We start from the raw sequence: 17,123 nt of genomic DNA, 5'->3' as shown, positions 1-17,123 counted from the left end.
GCCGCCATGGCTGCGGAAGAGCTGCTTGATCCAGCAGTGCCTGAGTGAGCCCCTCCTGATTACGAGGCACGCCGCAGCCAGAGTGTCTGTCTAACTCTGGGCCAGATTATCAGAGGAAGTCCTACACGAGTCGATTGACGCCCGAACAGAGTCGCTAGCAACACTACGAGAGCTGGGCCCGCCGGACCTGGTGCATCTCGTAAAGCAGTCCACGCGCGATGCGCGGAAGCAGGTTAGCAACGAGACAATCACAGGAGACGAGACAAACAGCTAAGAGAGTAAACACAGACCGGCGTCTACCATCATGTTACCGGTGTAGATGCGTCGTCTTCGGCCAGTCTTGCAGCCTACATCAATACTCTGACATACGGGGACCACAGCCCGAACGCAGTCAGCAAGGTCGTCGCGGGTGTGTTTTGGTAGGTGACAAGACGATGCGGGCCGCTGCCTAAACGAGTCCATGGCCACGCGGGTGCTAACAATAACAAAGCTGCTACAATGCCTTTTCAAGATTGGACATGCGGGTGCACGTGTCTTACCCCGGAACGGTCGAGAGCTATTGCGTTGACGAGCGAGGCGACAAGCGAAAGGCTTCGGATGATATGTGGCTAGAGACATATCTTTGCAGCGTCCTAAGGGCTTATTCATATGCCGATGATGGCAGCGGGAGCAGTATTCGCAAAATCGTCGGCGTCCGAAGATTCAACCCTGTTACAAAAACCGAAACCGAGCATCGCTTCCTTAACGCGGCCGAACAGCTCTTCTTTAGGGGTATGGCACCCGGCGGATCGTTGACTTCAGACGACATAGAGGACTAATATTTTCACACAGGTTGGCAATTGGGATCTGATTCCATCGTCCAAGTTCCCACGAATGTATCAAATCATCTGACTACTGGGCTGCTAAAGTACCTCGAGACAACAGGACGCTATGCATCTGGGATCAATCTTTTTGAGAAGCTTCGTACTCAGAGTGTCGAAGTCGCCTCTTTGCTGGCAAAAGTGCTTTTCATGGGTAACGAGGAAGTTTTGGGAGTCAAAATTCTGCACGAATCTCTTCAGCACACTCCGATGGATTACGTTATGCTTGACACTCAGGCCGATTTTCTGCTAAAGAAAGCCCAAAAGGCCGACACACCGGAGGTGAAAGAGGAGAGACTGAAAATGGCTCTTGGATGTGCTGACCGCAGCACGATAGCTGCTCCGAGCGAGTTCAGTACTTGGGCCCGTTTGGCCCAGGTATACGTTGCGATGGAAGACTGGGAAAACGCCTTGACTATACTCAATTCTTGCCCCATGTTTACCTACCAAGACAAGGATTCTCCCATGATGCCCGAGCCGAGGGATGTTCACCTCCCTACTATGCCTGAGACTCGCCTGGACGAGATTGACAGCGAGCCTGAGTCAAGATACTCAGAGCAAGTCGATCCGAGCCTGCTGAACCTGAGGGCGGCGTCTTATCGCGGCACATTCAAGAAAGCGTACGGCATTTTGACGGAAATGACAGCCAAGATCGGCTGGGATCAGCTTCTCAAGATACGCAGCAACGTCTTCGTCATGGAAGACGAATACCGCACCGAGAAGCAAGAAGCTACCCAAGCTGCTCAGCCAAAACGCACTCCGAGTATGGACGGCCTCAGGGGCACGCCAGACCCTACCAACAATGGAGATGAAGGTTCAGATGATGAGGGCGAGAAGTCCTCCGAAGCCGCAACTACACTGGTTCCCAATGGAGAAGGCAGTGGAGTTGAAAAACCTTCCAGTACAATTGATCCAGAAGAGGTCAAGGCCGATACAACTGAAAACGTAAGCCAAGCGTGACACGTTGACAAATGATCATAGCCTACTGACACGACAACTGCGTAGGGCACCCATGCTGATGACCACCTCTCCAAACTTAATACGAAACGGTTATGTGAGCGTTGGCTTGATAGCTTGTTCATGGTCCTGTACGAAGATTTGCGTGTGTACACAATCTGGCGCACGCAAATGGCCCAGTATCGCGCCCAGCAAATGCAGTATAAGAAATCGGCAGAAGAGTGGGAGATTCTTGGCTCGCTCGCGGAGCGACTGCAGCACTTTGACGAAGCAGCCGAGGCATACCGGGCTTGTCTTTCCCTGCGCTTCAGCCCCAAGGCCTTGACCGGCGTCATGCGCGTCTTTGAAAAGACCAAGAGCACGAGGGACACAGTGGCCGCACTGATTAGACTTGTCACTTGGCAGTATAGGTGGTACAGCCAGTTCAGCCCGGAGCTGCTGCGCACCATGCGCATATTGATCGAGGACGAGGGGGCCTTGAAGGTGAGGAGCATCGTCCAGGCAACAAGCCTGCCGCAAGATGTGATCACATTGACACACTCCTACGCGGCTCTATTTGTTAATTTCCATAGCAGTGGTACAGATGGTTAAGGGGTTACGGAATTGGTTGCAAAGCGGTGCTGGCTGGGGTTATCGATTGGCGGTTATGTGTGATCAAAAGCATGTTTTAAAGTTGGTACAAGCGATCAGTAGGCAGCCGGAGGTTTCTAGTGGAGTGCCATCAATATCAATATCAATTATTGTGCAGATGCTGGACGGGATGAGGTGCACTTGAAGATGCTTATATAATAAAATCAATGCTTTATCCTTTGTCTCAGCTAAGGACGTCACCGCGGGGCAGCTTTTCTACCTTCTTTGCTACTAAAAATTTGACCCGCCAAGCTCCTGTCAACCTCATTTCTAAGCATCCTGACTTGGGTTTCTCTCGGCGCATCGGTTTACGACGTAGAAAAGCCTATCAAATCAGTCTCCAGAATGGCCTCATCATCGACTGGCGGCGCACCGTCGATTTCGGCGACGTCGCCTCCCGCCATTGTCTGCGTAGGCATGGCAGGCAAGCCTTCACTCCCTCAAGCTGTCCAACATCGCAAATATCTAACACCCTTGTCTTGCAAAATATAGGCTCGGGCAAGACGACTTTTATGCAGAGAATCAACGCGCATCTTCACTCAAAGAACACACCGCCCTATGTCATTAACCTGGACCCCGCGGTTCTCAACGTTCCCTTCGACAGCAACATCGATATTCGAGACTCGGTCAATTATGAAGAAGTCATGAAGCAGTACAATCTAGGACCCAACGGAGGCATCTTGACGTCGCTAAACCTCTTCGCCACAAAGGTCGACCAGATTGTCAACTTACTGGAGAAGCGCGCCAAGCCCGACCCCGAACACCCGGAGCGCAAGCCCATTGACCGGATCCTCGTCGACACCCCTGGCCAGATTGAAGCTTTCGTATGGTCTGCTTCAGGAACCATTCTTCTCGAATCTCTCGCATCAGCCTTTCCTACCGTTATTGCCTACATCATTGATACCCCGCGAACTGCTTCAACGTCTACATTCATGTCCAACATGCTCTACGCCTGCTCCATTCTATACAAAACAAAGCTACCTATGATCCTCGTCTTCAACAAGACTGATGTCAAGGATGCTTCATTCGCCAAAGAGTGGATGACGGACTTTGAAGCATTCCAAGAAGCTCTGCGCCGCGACGAGAACTCTGATACATTCGGCGGACAAGAAGGGTTCGGAAGCGGTGGCAGCGGCTACATGGGCAGCCTGCTCAACTCGATGAGCCTGGTGCTGGAGGAGTTTTATTCAAATCTCAGTATGGTGGGGGTCAGTTCAAGAATGGGAACTGGCATCGACGAGTTCTTTGAGGCTGTGGAAGAGAAGAGGAAAGAGTTCTTGGAGGATTACCTGCCCGAGCTGGAACGACGACGAGAAGAGCGAGAGGAACGAAAGAAGAAGACTCGCCAGGAGGAGCTGGACAAGATGATGCAGGGCATGTCTGTTGTCGCCAACGACGCAGCGGAGAGGAAGCCTATCCAGGTCAATGACGACGACGTGGATGTCCCCAGCGATGCCGACTCTGGCGATGACGACGACGACGACGAAACGACCAAGGAGGGCCTGCAGGCGAGGTACGCCGCTGCTATGGATGGCAAGGACGAAGGCATCTTGGGTGACGCGAGTTTTGCCAAGTACTTGCACACGCAGCGGTAACGAACGGGCTTATCAGAAGCCACACATGCACACAATGGTAGTTTAGGCGTTTTGTTTGGAAAAGTCGAGCGAAAAACACAAAGATATAAAAAAGGGGTCTCGGTTATCATGATTTCAAAGATGAAAACAAGGCTGACCTCTGAGAGGTCAGTACTTTGGGAGATTTGAGAGAAGAAGGGGCGCATATCTGCAAAAAGTAAAAGTAATATCAAAGTCAAATGTAAATTTAAATTTCCCAAGTACTAAAAGTTTCTCTGACTCCTTGATTAATCCCTTGTTGTATCCCAAAAACTCCTCGAGTGTGTAATCTATGGTTTTGTCGCTTTTTCTTTAGATTCAGTTGCTTTCGTCTCTCTCCATGCCGTGTCAAATGTTTCTCTTCTGCCCACTCATCCCATCTATCGGGCCTCGAATTGCACCATTCTACCATCAACCCCCTAAAGTCAGCCTCACATCCATCTCCTCAGCTTGCAAAGGCGAACTCACCGCTTGGTACGCTCCTTGTAGAGCACCCGGCCAGCGCAGTGCGGGCAGGCAACGAGCGCATCCTTGCTAAGGGTGACGTTGCCGCCGCAGTCGCCGCAGATGTAGGTCATGACGGCGCGGCTGTCGTGACGCTCGCCGCCGGTTGCGCCGCGGGTCATGGCGCCGGCGGAGGAGGCGCCGGAGGTGGTTGGGACTTGGTACTCTTCGCGAGGCATTTTGAACGGTGAACGGGGTTGTATTTGGGAGAGGGCGATGGGGTGACGGATGGATGGGTGGCTGTTTATGATGGCGTTGGCGAGATGGCGGGAGTTTGGGGGAGAGAAAATAGTGGCGGTGGAGGAGAATTTTGTCCGGCAGAATTGGGCGGTGAGGGGAGCTTACATAGATGTGATGAAGCAGCCGTGTGTGGTGAGTGCAGGTGGAAAATCAGAAGATGGAATTCATTAAGATGCTTTCTTTTTGATGCATCAATTTAATTTATTGTAAGAAATAGATCAATCATGTAGAACTGTACATTTAATGATACGCATTGCCAGTTTTACCTAGATGTTGTTGCTAGCAACGAGCTGCCCTGCTTCACTTAGTAATGCGCGCCCAATCATAGCTGATGCTGCAACAGGCCGCACTATACCTCGGCAAAGTGGACGCTGCACCCCAGGCTCTGTCATACATATGCCTGGAGATGAATTATCTGCAGCAGTTCGTGCGATAACCGTGAAAGCCGACTGTCGCGAATTGGTCCAACACGAGAGAGAAGGAGCGCAAAGAGGGCAGTGCTTTATTGGAGTCCGAGCTTTTGCAGGGTTCATCACTGTGGTGACTGTCGTTGTTAGCCGGCCGAGCGTTGGTTTCGAGGCTGTATCATGCGATTCTGGCCGAGCTAAAGAAGTGCAGAGCGACGAACACGATCTGCGACGACTCAATCCGGACTTGATTTCCTGTCACCTTCATCATCAATCTCCTCTGTCATCAGTCTGCACATTTACGCGATACCACTCCAGCATTCATTGATTGATTAGGAATACATCTACCACTATACACAAGTTCGGTCACATCAACACCAAAACAATGGACAGACGGGCAGCAAGATCGCAACACCATCACCACCACCAATCCGCCGAGATGCACTCTTCCTTCGACCCGTCTCTCCCGCCTCCCACCGTCCGCGAAGAGGACTGCCCCTTCTGCGCCATCGCGGCCGCCCACCCGCCCTTCAGCGCCATCAACCCGCCGCACCCATTCCCGTCCAACCTCACCGAGCCGGCGTCCTTTGTGGTGCTGTCCACGCCCACGGCCATTGCCTTCCTCGACATCCTGCCTCTCAGCCACGGCCACCTGCTGCTGTGCACGCGCGCGCACCGCCCGAAGCTCACCGACGTGACCAACCCGGAGGCGCGCGAGCTGGGCAGCTACATCCGCCTGCTGTCCGCGGCGCTGGTGCGCGCGACGGGCATCGCCGACTGGAACGTGGTGCAGAACAACGGCGCGGCGGCGGCCCAGGTCGTGCCGCACATGCACTACCACTTGATCCCGCGGCCGGAGATTCGCGCGAGTGGCCGGTATCGCGAGAGTTTCACCATGTTTGGGAGGGGCCAGAGGGAGGAACTGGATGAGGATGAGGCGGAGCAGTTGGCGGAGGAGCTGAGGCAGCAGATTGCGGATATACTGAGGGAGGAGGAGGATGATCGGGAGAGGAGGAAGAAGCATTCGCAGAAACTGTGATGGGCGCACTTTTTTACAAGATTATTGTGTTGGTTTTGGTCTTTTATTCTTCTTCCAGCGGCATACATATGATGGCCGGAGAGCGATTAGAGTGTTTTTTGAGCCTGCTTAGAACAGATAGAATAGCTGTCGTTACGAGCGTTGAAGCCGTGGTATATATATTATTTCGTTGAATTGAATGGATATACATCAAGTAAATCAAAGGTTTACTTTCTTATTAGCCGCCAGGCTGTCGTTAACTACTTATCATAAAGGCGTTGATGCTGGACAGACTTTGACCATAATATGAAATAGGAAGACTTGGAATCTCTATTCTGTAAGAATTTGTCAAACAATACGGAGTCAATATCTTCTATGAAACAATGGATTATCCTGAACATCTCACCATTTCATGACGTTTCGTATTGTGAAAGCCTAATATCGCATCACCAGGATCAGCACATCACGAAACACACATCTTCACAAAGACCACTCACTCAATCAAATTCCCATCCGGATCCCTCACATAAACACTCCTAATCCTCCCCACCGCCCCCGTCCTCGCAACAACCTTCCCGCCCTCCAAAACCTCCACGCCATCCCTCTCAAAGCCCTCCCTCACCTCATCTAAATCCACGCCCTCTTCCACCAAGAAGCACAGATCCGCCGTGCCAGGCAGCGCAGTCAACGCCTTGGGCTCGAATTCCTTGCCCTTTTCGTGCAGGTTAATCTTCTGCGTGCCGAACTTGAGGGCCACGCGCTGCGTATTGGGAGTGGCGGGCGGCGTGAAGACGTCTTGCTTCATGCCGAGGTATTTGGTGTACCAGGAGACGGTTCGGGGGATGGAGGCGCAGGTGAGGACGAGGTGGTCGAGGGACTTGACGGCTGCGAGGGCGCGGGACATGATGAAGCAGGGTGAGAAGTAGATATATAAAAGGAAATAATTGAATGCTCAAATTGAAATAGTGCACTGCGCTGGATTCTTAAGCAATCGGGATGCTCACAAGATGAAGCAACCAGTCCGGATATAAGGAGAAAGAGGTGGCACACACTCTATTTCGCGCTGCCCCACGCACGCCGATTGATCTAATCGGCTCTTTGCCGTCTCACTTCATCCTTTTACACGGCATTCCAATAATATTCATTGTAGTGGTCGGATAGTATGAGCCAGAGCAGCAGCCGAGCTTGGAGACTTGGGTGAAGAGTACATGTAGTAGGTAGATGGCTACTCCCTCCAACTTATGTCCATGCGTATATATCGTTCAGATGGCTTTGACGTAATTATATGCATAAATTTGAATCTCTAGAAGGTAATATTTTCTAAACTTAGGGAATCGTAGTCCATCTGCGATGTATTAGTTTATGGACCTTTTCTCGTCATATCCCAGCCTAATCATTCTCAGGCAATATAGCATTCGATCCCATCATCTCATCTCACCTTACGTACATAACACTCCCCTAAACAAAATATCTAGCCAAAAAACATTCAAAGGGTTGTTTCACCAAAGCACAGGTACCTGCTCGCTTATTAAACGCATATAACCGTAGGATCTGCTCTCTTGCCAAGGCCATTCCAAGAAGCCGACTTTAGGTATCGGAACATGATCCGGCACGGGCCGAAATCAGCAAGAGCACCGCGAGCCCAAGCGCACGTCCAATTCCCGGGCACACAAAAGCCATCCAAAGCTTGCATTAAAAGATCAAAATAATTAAGAAAAGAAGAGTCCATATCGGCGGGCAATACGTTTCTTTATTTTCAGAATTGCGAGATACGCAATGTCAGATACGAATCATTACCTAAATGACCGAGAGGGCCTGTTATCCCCATCCAAATCCATGCCTTATCCTAGGTACCTAGATGCCCATCATCAAATCGCCAGCCAAAGTGCGCGGAACCGCTCCCGCCCTTTTAGCAGTCCTGCGCGCAGCTCCGAAGACTACCTAACTAACCAATTGTACGTCTCTTTGTTTTTCATACAGGTAGTTTCCTTTACTCGTCGCCTCCGGCAGTGACAGCCTTGGGCTCCGGTGTGTCTGTCGCTGCAGGGACTTCAGACACCTTGACGTCCTTGGCGGCAGCATCGGCTGCGTCCTCGGTAGCGTCTTCCTCTGCCTCATCTTCCTCGGCCTCTTCGGCATCGTCCTCTGCGGCCTTCTCCTCTTCCACCTCTTGCGCGTCTTCCTCGTCGGCAGCTTCGCCGTTGTCGACGTCTTCCTCCTCAGCGGTCTTGCGCTTCTTGTGTGGTGGTTGAGCGCCTGGTTGCGTGTTAGCCTTGGCGTCGCCTCAATGACCTTGACTCGGAGAAAGCCGTAGCGGCAGCAGAAGCGCTATCTATCCGCAGCGGCGTGCGCCTAGTTGCAATGCCGCAAGCTTCAAGAGCTATTGTACTGCTGTCGCCAGCATGAATCCGGGTAGCTTCAACTCACCATTCACTGGGGCCTCTGCATCTCCAGCTTCGCCGTCACCCTCTTCCTCATCCTCCTCATCAACGTCCTCTTCTTCCTCGTCGGCGTCGTCATCGTCGCCTTCTTCTTCATCTCCAGTGGAGATGTATCTGCCAGAATAGTTAGCACAATTGCATCCAGTAGGATTTCCAGCGATCAGCGAACTGCAGACGGCAACCTTGCGACAGAGAGGGCGGGCGCGGAAGAGGCTGGGAAAGCTGCTATAGCTACCTCCAGCATGGTGCCAGAATGCAAGGTGGGCTGTGCGAAAGGCTGCCGGCAGCAACCTCAATTGGCGGCGAGCGCACCTCGCTCAAGGGCAAAACCATGGCCATAAGGCAAAACAGGGCGTGTCAATCACTTACTCTTCTTCCTCTTCTCCATCATCCTCTTCAGGGAGAGAGACGAGCTCCTCCTCGTCCTCCTCGTCACGGGTGCGCTTTCGGGTAGACATGGTATGTGATGGCTTGTATAAGACGGATGGGCACGGAACAGAGACACAGAGTAGACTGAAGGGTGCAATTGAGGATATCGAGACGTGATCGAGGATCGTAGGGCAAAAAGCTCGGGGGGAGTGGACGCCTTTTATACGTGAGACGGATCAAAGAGAGAGAGGAAGAGAGGGAAGGGGAAAAAAGGAAGACCAGGTAGGGGAGCCAGACAAAGAGCGAGAGAGCAGAGCGCGCGACAGAGAGCTGGAGGGAGGGGGAGCCTTCTCCGTCTCAGTCTTACTGCAACTGGGCTGGCTGCTAGGCAAGGTCAGGAAAAGTGAGGTAAGGTTAGGTAGGGGAGCTGCTACAGTGGTAGTGCTAAATGCAAAGGCGGCGGTACAGCTGGCGAGGCTCTGCGGTCTGCGAAGGCTCCATGTGTAGACTTGTACTCGGATAACGCAGGCAAGGTACCGGCGAGCGCTCGGCCTTGGGGTCGCATCGCCCATATCTCAGCGAGTCTGGCTGGCGTCGTCACTGGCGGAGTGACATACCCGCTGCTTGGGGTGGAGTAGGGATGGACTTTAGTACATGTAGGCCCGGCGAGACAAAGGACGAAAAGAGCACGAGCCTTTGATGTAGGTACGGAGGAGGGGAGCCAGAGCCAGAGCCAGAGCCAGAGCCAGACTCGAGTCGCCCAGCCACGCCCAGCCCAGCCTGGTCATCGCCTGCGAGCGAGCCTCTCCTCTCCAGCAGCAAACCTGCACCGCAACGACCAGAATCCTCCGCTGGAGGGCGTGGACGTAGCGGGGCTGGAGCTGTGGCCCTCCGGCGACTGGAGCAGCGCGAGAGCTCTGCCGGCCACTCACAGCCGCAGGAGGCGCGCCAGGGTGAGCTCCGCGCTGGCTAAGACTTGCATGCGATCTAGGATCACGCCCACGGGGTCTCGTAGGGTGCTCCAGCTTTTCTTACCTTATTCCGCAAACGGGGCTGATGAGCAAGACGCTGCCCTTGGCTGAACCTCACGAGAAGCTTGAAAGCCGGGTGGACGCTGCTGGTACCTCGAGCCTGGGCTCCGTCGCGCCGTGCTTCGGCTCCACGCTCGAGGCTCCTCCAAAGGTACATGCGATTCTGCACGACAAAGCAAGGCTCACGCCCCCGTTCCGATGTTGGGAGGTTCCGGCTTTGGGAGCAGAAGCAGCCTGAGTTGTCTGCAGACCCTCATGTACTTGCCGTACCTGTCTGTCTGAAGCTGTACCGTGCTGTACACAGAGACACGTCCATCCACGAACTCACTCCCTCAGAAACTGAGGCGTAGGATGGATTACAAAACAGCACTGCGTAAGAGCGACGGATACCGGAAATCTTAGTGTACGTACCTGCAGCCGCGTGCTACGCTGGACGGAGCCGTCGAGCGTCATCGATCAGCAACAATTGTATCATGCCACGTGACTCCCATGGCTGTGCTGCTCAGCGCTACTTCCATTGATGCTCTCGTCTCGTCCTCAGACCGTCGCACGAAATAACGCGGCAGATCCAGGCCAGATCAGACCAGCATCTGCTAAACCCCAAAAATGGCCCCGGGTGCTAATTTCCAAGCTGCAGCGCCCAACCTCAGCCGTAGTCTCAGTGCGCGCTTCGCTAGAACTACCTTCGTGCTGACCGCCATCGAACCCCATTGGCGCGACAAAATGCGAGAAAAGTGGAAGAACGAAGAGATAACAAAAAAGAAGGGGAAATCGGCGAGCTAGGAAAGGGGCAAAACGAGCAACAAAGCAAAGCCGCGCGACTGCATTCCACCTGTGGGGGGAGCTTTTCTCACTCTCCATCGTCCTCCCTCGCTTCTCTTTTTCTGTCTGTTTGCCTGTCTGTCTTCTGTCTCTCTTTTTTTTCCTCAGGGCTGCCCACCCCTGATGCAAAAGCGCAAAATGGGGTCGCCTATCGTCGGGCCGCACCAATGCACGTTGTCCTGGCTGATTTCCCCTTCCAGACACCACATTCTCTGCTATTCGGCCGTCAGCGGCACTATAACAGAGCTCCACTTGGTCCGCGGTTTTTGCCGTACAAGCGCATCCTGGGGTAATACACATGATAAATGGCCCATTGTTACCTACTCGTTACACTCATTACTCTCACTACCAGAGTAATTGCATTTACTTCGTAGACTTACACTGAAACAGGCGTCGCTTGTACTTATTTAGAGTGACAAATACGTACAGCCTCCTTTTCCCGTTGCCAGGGCTCAGCATTGGAACCTCCCTCACAAATCTCATTGGGATTGACATCTGAGATATACGTCGTGTTCTCTTTTGAATGCTTCTGCAGTAATTGCAACGTAGTTTCAATCATGACACAATACGCCCTAAATAGCTTGAAGAAGCTCATATATTGCAAGAGAGTAAGTCCATATTGGTATTGCCACATGTAACTGGGACTCGATGTGTGATGTAGGACAGCAATTTTTTATTACGCTGTCTTTTTGCTTGTAGCTTCTCTCAACACTACCGGGGGCAGTTCTGGAGACTAGGCCAATTGTAACACTGCCGCTACCGCTGTCTTCTTCTTCTATTCGGCCTTCTACAAGACGGGCATGAAAGGATTTGACATCTATTCTAGCAGCTTGGAAGTCGGTATAATTGCGATTCAGATTATGATCATCATTAGAAAGTGTTGACTATGTAGAATTATCGATGTGATTGCAATGGTATAGCTAAGGTATGCCATGACTGTTGATAATCCCTGGGTCCGCATATCCCATATCTCATCTCTGATGCTGAATGGTAACTGCATCATCCGCATAACATATTACGTGGAGCTCATTTATAAGATATAATTTACTAACTTGTAATTTTTCTAACATATCATACAAATTTTTTAGTGAATACTATGAACGGGGGAATAAAATAGGACAGAGTGCTAATAAACGTGAATAGAGGTCCGCAGAAATAGACGGCTGATGCTTTACGATAAAGTAATTTTCTGTTTTAGAAGCCAAGGTATGACATCTGTTTTCAATGTTCCTCAATATGCTCATTAAAATGGTGTTGCGCCGTTAAAGCTAAGAACTCAATGTTAACCCGAATGGGAAGACGATTCTATTGACCTGTGTAATAATTGGAGAGAGATGGTTAATATAACGCGACATAATGTGTTGAAGTTTTTCAAGGGGGTATATTGATATCAAGAGAGATTGGCAAGTCTTTCTGAAGATGGAGAGAAAAGAGCGGGATACGCTGATGACGACAGATGACGACTTCACATCGTGAATTGACTTAGCGTAGGTAGATCACTGAAACATATAACAAGACGCTGAGCCCTAATCTGAACAATTATTCTATAGTTGACATCATATTTAAGTTGCTTACTTAGGTATGAATGCTGGCTATGTTAGTAGACCATTAAGATTCAGCAGCGAGCGGCGATACTTCAAGGGAAAGCGTACATACATTGTTCGCAGCGAAGAGCCCTTACAACGAGGATGGGAAGGGTGACTTCCTAGTGGTATGGCTTTCAGCTCTTACAAGTTGCCCTATACAAATCCGTAGAGATTTGATAGGTAAGCTACCATCCAAATCTGTGCTCGGAAGTAGCAAGTAGATGTGCCATGCTTTGTCGCTATGATTGCTGTGCACTTTCTGCCGTAAAAGGAAGATTTAGAGATTATTACTGATACTGGCTATCACTATATATAAAGATGTGAAATGGTCAATTAAAACTGTAAAAATTTGCCGAGGTAGCATCTGGAGTCATGACATATAGGTGCTGGATACATCGTCAATCTAGCTTCGACGCCATACTGTTCCTGTTTTACTACGAATGTGGCAACATCAGCAGCAGCCTCAAAGCACCTGTCATGTTGTCAAGAACTGGTGGTAGTCGTTTTCTACGATAGTCGAAGCTGCTCGTGGCTTCGCCGATTTAATGCCAATGTGATGGCGTATAGTTCAGCGAGTAATATGGTACTAGGGAATGAAAGACTGGCCTTTTCCTCTCTTACTCCCCCTCCTCCCCTTGTTCATCGAAGCTGAAAACATCATAGTATTAAACCTGGTAGGGCAATTGGCGGGCTCTCATACCGCGGCCCCCATCCTGGTGGCAAGTTGTTTGTTTCGCCATGGAACTAGCTCAAGCCATGAAGGATCATCTGCATTAGAGCCAGCAGCCTCGCTGGCCACGTAGCTTCTAAGGCAACATTGTTCCTTGTTTCGGTCTCCCAGAGTCCCAAGGGAGCTGAGGTTGAGTTTGGGGGGAATCATTCGGCGTGGTGATTGGCTGATACTGCTTGTACTTGGCATGCAAGGGAGAATGAGAAAGACATGCAGAGATCGCTTAGAACTACTACAAGTATGAGTGAATGTGCGAGAAATGGATGGCGAGAAAAAGGAGATGCGGCGGTAGAGCAATCTGAGGGATAATTGTTTACTTATATCGCATCTTTTTTCTTGCATGATATCGAGCGAGATTGATAGTATCTCGAAACGAGATGAAGCGCGTGGAGATCTAAGATTGAAAGAGCAGCAGGGAGTATCGTTGGGACGAGCCTCGTCTTGAGCGGTGACCCACGTTTAAAGTCAAAATTAAGCAGCTAGTATTGAGTACTATCCAAACGCTATCTGTATCTCAAGTTGTTGTCATTTTACATTTTCATGATTGTCAATGTCGGGTTTTCTTCTCTACTCTTTGCTTCCTCCTGATCCTAGTTCTTACGGCTGGTGGCGTCTTGAGCGAAGCGAGGTAATGGATTAGGAAACAGCCAATCAATTAAGATCCTTCACAAGTCAGGTAACTGTAATGCATCCGTCGCATAAAAAAGGGCAAATAATTACATACCAGACAGTATACACGTCAATGCTCATATGTAGCGTAGCGTAGCTGTCAGAGTCGGGTCGCAATACGCGTACTGAAAAGTGCGCCGCGCCAAGCTTGCAAAGAGCTGGAGCCGCCAGTGGCTGGTTTACCTGAACCTCTAACAGCAGAACAGCCCCTAAGGATGCAAGTGATGCAAGGGAGAATGAGGGGGAGGCCTTCCATCAGTACGCCTGTATCTGCATTAGGTACCTACATGTCCGCATTCGAGCCATGAGTCAGTGGCTCGTGAAATCACCAAAAGGAGGACGCAGCACATGTCCACGCTGCCTCTGCGTACGTTACCGTATTGTGCTTTATAGCCGATTGCCAAGCGGGTGCCGACAGCAGCGATACCCGGCGAATTCTACTACCTGTAACGAGATCAGCAATATGACAAGCTGTGATATTAGCGTTTAGGGTATGTTCTTCGCGTGGTGTACCAGGGTCCATGCACGTAGTCTGTCATCTTAATAAGATCAAAAGTAAAGAACGAAAGGAGACTATCTGCAGACAAGGGAGAGAAAGGGGATTGGGGGAAAGATTGAGATTGAGTGAGAGTTGCTGGGTACATGGTAGGTGCATGTACTAAATCCGCCAAGTCGGCAAATTTACGCGTGCTCGAGTCAACTACGGAGTGACAACGGCTGGCCCGAGATGGATTAAACAACCCGTCAATGTGTAGTTGCAACAAGCAGCCGGGGTTTACGTCCTCTTGATTGGCATTTTAACAATTGAGCGGAGTGAAGCAGCTGGGCCGGAACAGGCAGAAATGCACTCCTTCAGGTATGAATGACAAAGAAATACAGCGCTGCAGCTGGAGATGGATCTACACCAGCTTGGCCCTCTGCAGCATGTGAAATATTCCCTCGAAAAGGAAAACGCCGATATACCAATGCTGCTGTTTGCTAACAGTAAACGGTGTGGTGCCTTTCTGAAAACAATAGCCTGGACTGGTACATGCTCTTGCAGCAACGGCCTCGAGCTGTGACACGACGGTGGCCAAAGTGCATGCAAAGAGGGAGTCTGTGCCTTGCATGCAAGCGTTGATACATACATAAGCTCATGACGAGGTTCATCCGAAGCTTACCTATTCTATGGAGTAAAAAGCATGACTGGAGATCGCGGGTGCCCGGAGCTCCTCTTCAGCAAATTGGGCCTGGACAGGGGCGCCCTTACAGCTGCATGCTCACCAAATGAGACGAACCGGGAGTCGATATTGGCCAGTGGAACTTTTTCTGTCTCCTTCCCTTGTCTCCAGGCCGCGATCAGCGACATCATAATGGCTATGGGAGGCCTTGAGGTTTGAGGACTGTGTTTCGCATTCCTTCTCTCCTTCTCACACGTGTCTCGGACTGAGGAAATTTGGGAGAGACAGATATGATAGATAGACAACATGAAGACACATACCTAGACAAGATGACGAGCAGACGCCATTGAGGACAGCCAACGACACCCGTAGGGCTGTGCCGAGGGCCACGCAGCCCCTTGTCGAGCTTCCATTTCCGTGGTGCGTACGGCATGAGGCGCTACTGATTTAGGCACATGAAGCTGAGAAAAACTAGCATCGGGAGAGCTGAAAAGCGAGCTTCCCAGAATCGACGACGACAGAGGTGACAACGGGCGCGATGTCAGTAATGATGACGCAGCTGACGCGGAGTTTGCACCAATCACCGGCTTGATGCATAAGCTTTGAAGATCATGAGGGAAGCGGAGATTTTTTGTTTCTGAAGCATGGCATGGCTGCGTCGTTGTTATGCGGTGCTAAGTAGCGACCAAGTGCCGAGGCGTATTGGTAAGTGTACGTGTATAGGGGAAAATGAAGTAAGTAGTAATAGAGGCCACGATGCAGCTTTTTCCCGCTCGGCTACAACTTATTACGTGTATTCCCCTATGCTGCATCAGGACGATTGATTGCTCTTGCCTGGTTTGCCCCATGCCTGCGGTAATCTGTACGTGCTCCTACTTCTATCCCGCATGCTCCAACTTCGTATTCCGAAAAACGATCCATAGAACTAAAGAAGAAGGAAAACCCAAAAGCTCCATCTGCTCTTTTTTTCTTCCTCCATGTTCCTTTAAAATTTGCATCCCCCCCGGACGATATCCACGCTAATGCGACCACAGAGCTTGCCGGCGTCAACCAGATGTGGGATTTTCGCAATTTAGGCGCTCCAAGTACGGTTATAGTGGCGGGCAGGCCAATGCAGGTCCAGTAAAACGTCAGGCCAGATGCAAGGGCCGCAGCGGTACGGATGGCCGGATGGGAGGGGTCCGGTGCGCTAAGAGCTTATTACCAGCGCCCCGGGGCAGCGGCCACTTTATGCACGCTTTGATTTGATCACTTCGTCCAGCGGGGACTGAGCTTGATTGCTTGCTTGGGCGCTGTGCTGTGCGCAGTTTCTTCTTTTCCAATTTTTTTTTTCTCTTGGCCCTGCTAGTGTCTAATAACTGGATCAAACGTTCTTTTCTTTTTCTAGTTTTTCTTAGCAGATGAAGCTAAACGGGCTAAGCTGGCTGTACCTGACCGTTACTGACCAGGGGCCAGCTCTTCCTCTCCAGGGGCTGCCCGCCCCCTGTTCCATCTCGTCTGCTGGCGCCCGGTCCAGCACTACTGTAGGCTATTGCATGAGCTCCAAAGCAGCGTGCAGCGTGCAGCGTCGAGGCCATGCCGCTGTGCGCTCCTAGGGACCTGCTGTAGGGAGCCGCCGCCCACCCACCCACTGAAGTACGTGCAGGCTACAGGCGGCATTCCCTTTTGTCGGCGCATTGCTGTTAGGCCTGCAGCCAGCCATCAGCGAGCGAGCGAATGGGTGGCGGCCGCGATATTGGATTGACGCCTTCGAATTCAGCCTGCATTCTGCCCTGAGCACCACCACAACCCCTCAAAAGCAGTGGCTCGCGTCGTTCCCCTCCCTCTCCCGCTTCTCCAAATCCTCACAACGACTGCCCATCGCCGTCTGAGGCGCTGCTGTCGGGCAAATGCCACTGGAGCCTGCAGCTGACCCAGACGCTCTACTTTCAATCCTTTTGACAGCGGGCTCCCTATAAAAGGCTGTTCCAGTTTTTTTCCCACTGCGCGGCCGGGGTATAGAATTTTGATGACGGTGACTTTTCGTCACCCCTGCTCTGCGCTGGAAGCTCGACGACACCGGCTCGACGACTTCGACGACGATAAC

General features: G+C 51.3%; 5 protein-coding genes across 5 annotated transcripts; 2 read left to right on the top strand and 3 right to left on the bottom strand.

Annotated features, from left to right (window-relative positions):
- Nucleotides 1–6: 6 nt before the first annotated feature.
- Nucleotides 7–4,042, top strand: TGAM01_v205189 (hypothetical protein; the record flags this gene model as incomplete). Its single annotated transcript, XM_024549591.1, has 7 exons — nt 7–44; nt 106–232; nt 289–419; nt 491–771; nt 832–1,805; nt 1,866–2,300; nt 2,636–4,042. The coding sequence occupies 7 exons, from the start codon at nt 7–9 to the stop codon at nt 4,040–4,042; spliced, it is 3,393 nt and encodes a 1,130-aa protein (XP_024405624.1).
- A 147-nt stretch (nt 4,043–4,189) lies between these two features.
- Nucleotides 4,190–4,743, bottom strand: TGAM01_v205188 (DNA-directed RNA polymerase I, II, and III subunit RPABC4; the record flags this gene model as incomplete). Its single annotated transcript, XM_024549590.1, has 2 exons — nt 4,190–4,229; nt 4,529–4,743. The coding sequence occupies 2 exons, from the start codon at nt 4,741–4,743 to the stop codon at nt 4,190–4,192; spliced, it is 255 nt and encodes an 84-aa protein (XP_024405623.1).
- A 907-nt stretch (nt 4,744–5,650) lies between these two features.
- TGAM01_v205187 (HIT domain-containing protein) lies at nt 5,651–6,250 on the top strand (the record flags this gene model as incomplete). The annotated part of the gene is made up of 1 exon (XM_018803422.1): nt 5,651–6,250. One exon carries the CDS (start codon nt 5,651–5,653, stop codon nt 6,248–6,250), a length of 600 nt encoding a protein of 199 aa, XP_018663460.1.
- A 472-nt stretch (nt 6,251–6,722) lies between these two features.
- Nucleotides 6,723–7,133, bottom strand: TGAM01_v205186 (biphenyl-2,3-diol 1,2-dioxygenase; the record flags this gene model as incomplete). The annotated part of the gene is made up of 1 exon (XM_018803423.1): nt 6,723–7,133. The coding sequence occupies one exon, from the start codon at nt 7,131–7,133 to the stop codon at nt 6,723–6,725; it is 411 nt and encodes a 136-aa protein (XP_018663461.1).
- Nucleotides 7,134–8,219: 1,086 nt separating this feature from the next.
- On the bottom strand, nt 8,220–9,128 carry TGAM01_v205185 (hypothetical protein; the record flags this gene model as incomplete). The annotated part of the gene is made up of 3 exons (XM_018803424.1): nt 8,220–8,485; nt 8,657–8,784; nt 9,040–9,128. The coding sequence occupies 3 exons, from the start codon at nt 9,126–9,128 to the stop codon at nt 8,220–8,222; spliced, it is 483 nt and encodes a 160-aa protein (XP_018663462.1).
- Nucleotides 9,129–17,123: the final 7,995 nt, after the last annotated feature.

Source organism: Trichoderma gamsii (genome assembly GCF_001481775.2).
Source record: "Trichoderma gamsii strain T6085 chromosome Unknown Scaffold_16.2, whole genome shotgun sequence".
Taxonomy (NCBI): Eukaryota; Fungi; Ascomycota; class Sordariomycetes; order Hypocreales; family Hypocreaceae; genus Trichoderma; species Trichoderma gamsii.
The sequence above is the reverse complement of the archived record's forward strand: the minus strand, read 5'-3'. Positions and strand labels throughout refer to the sequence as shown.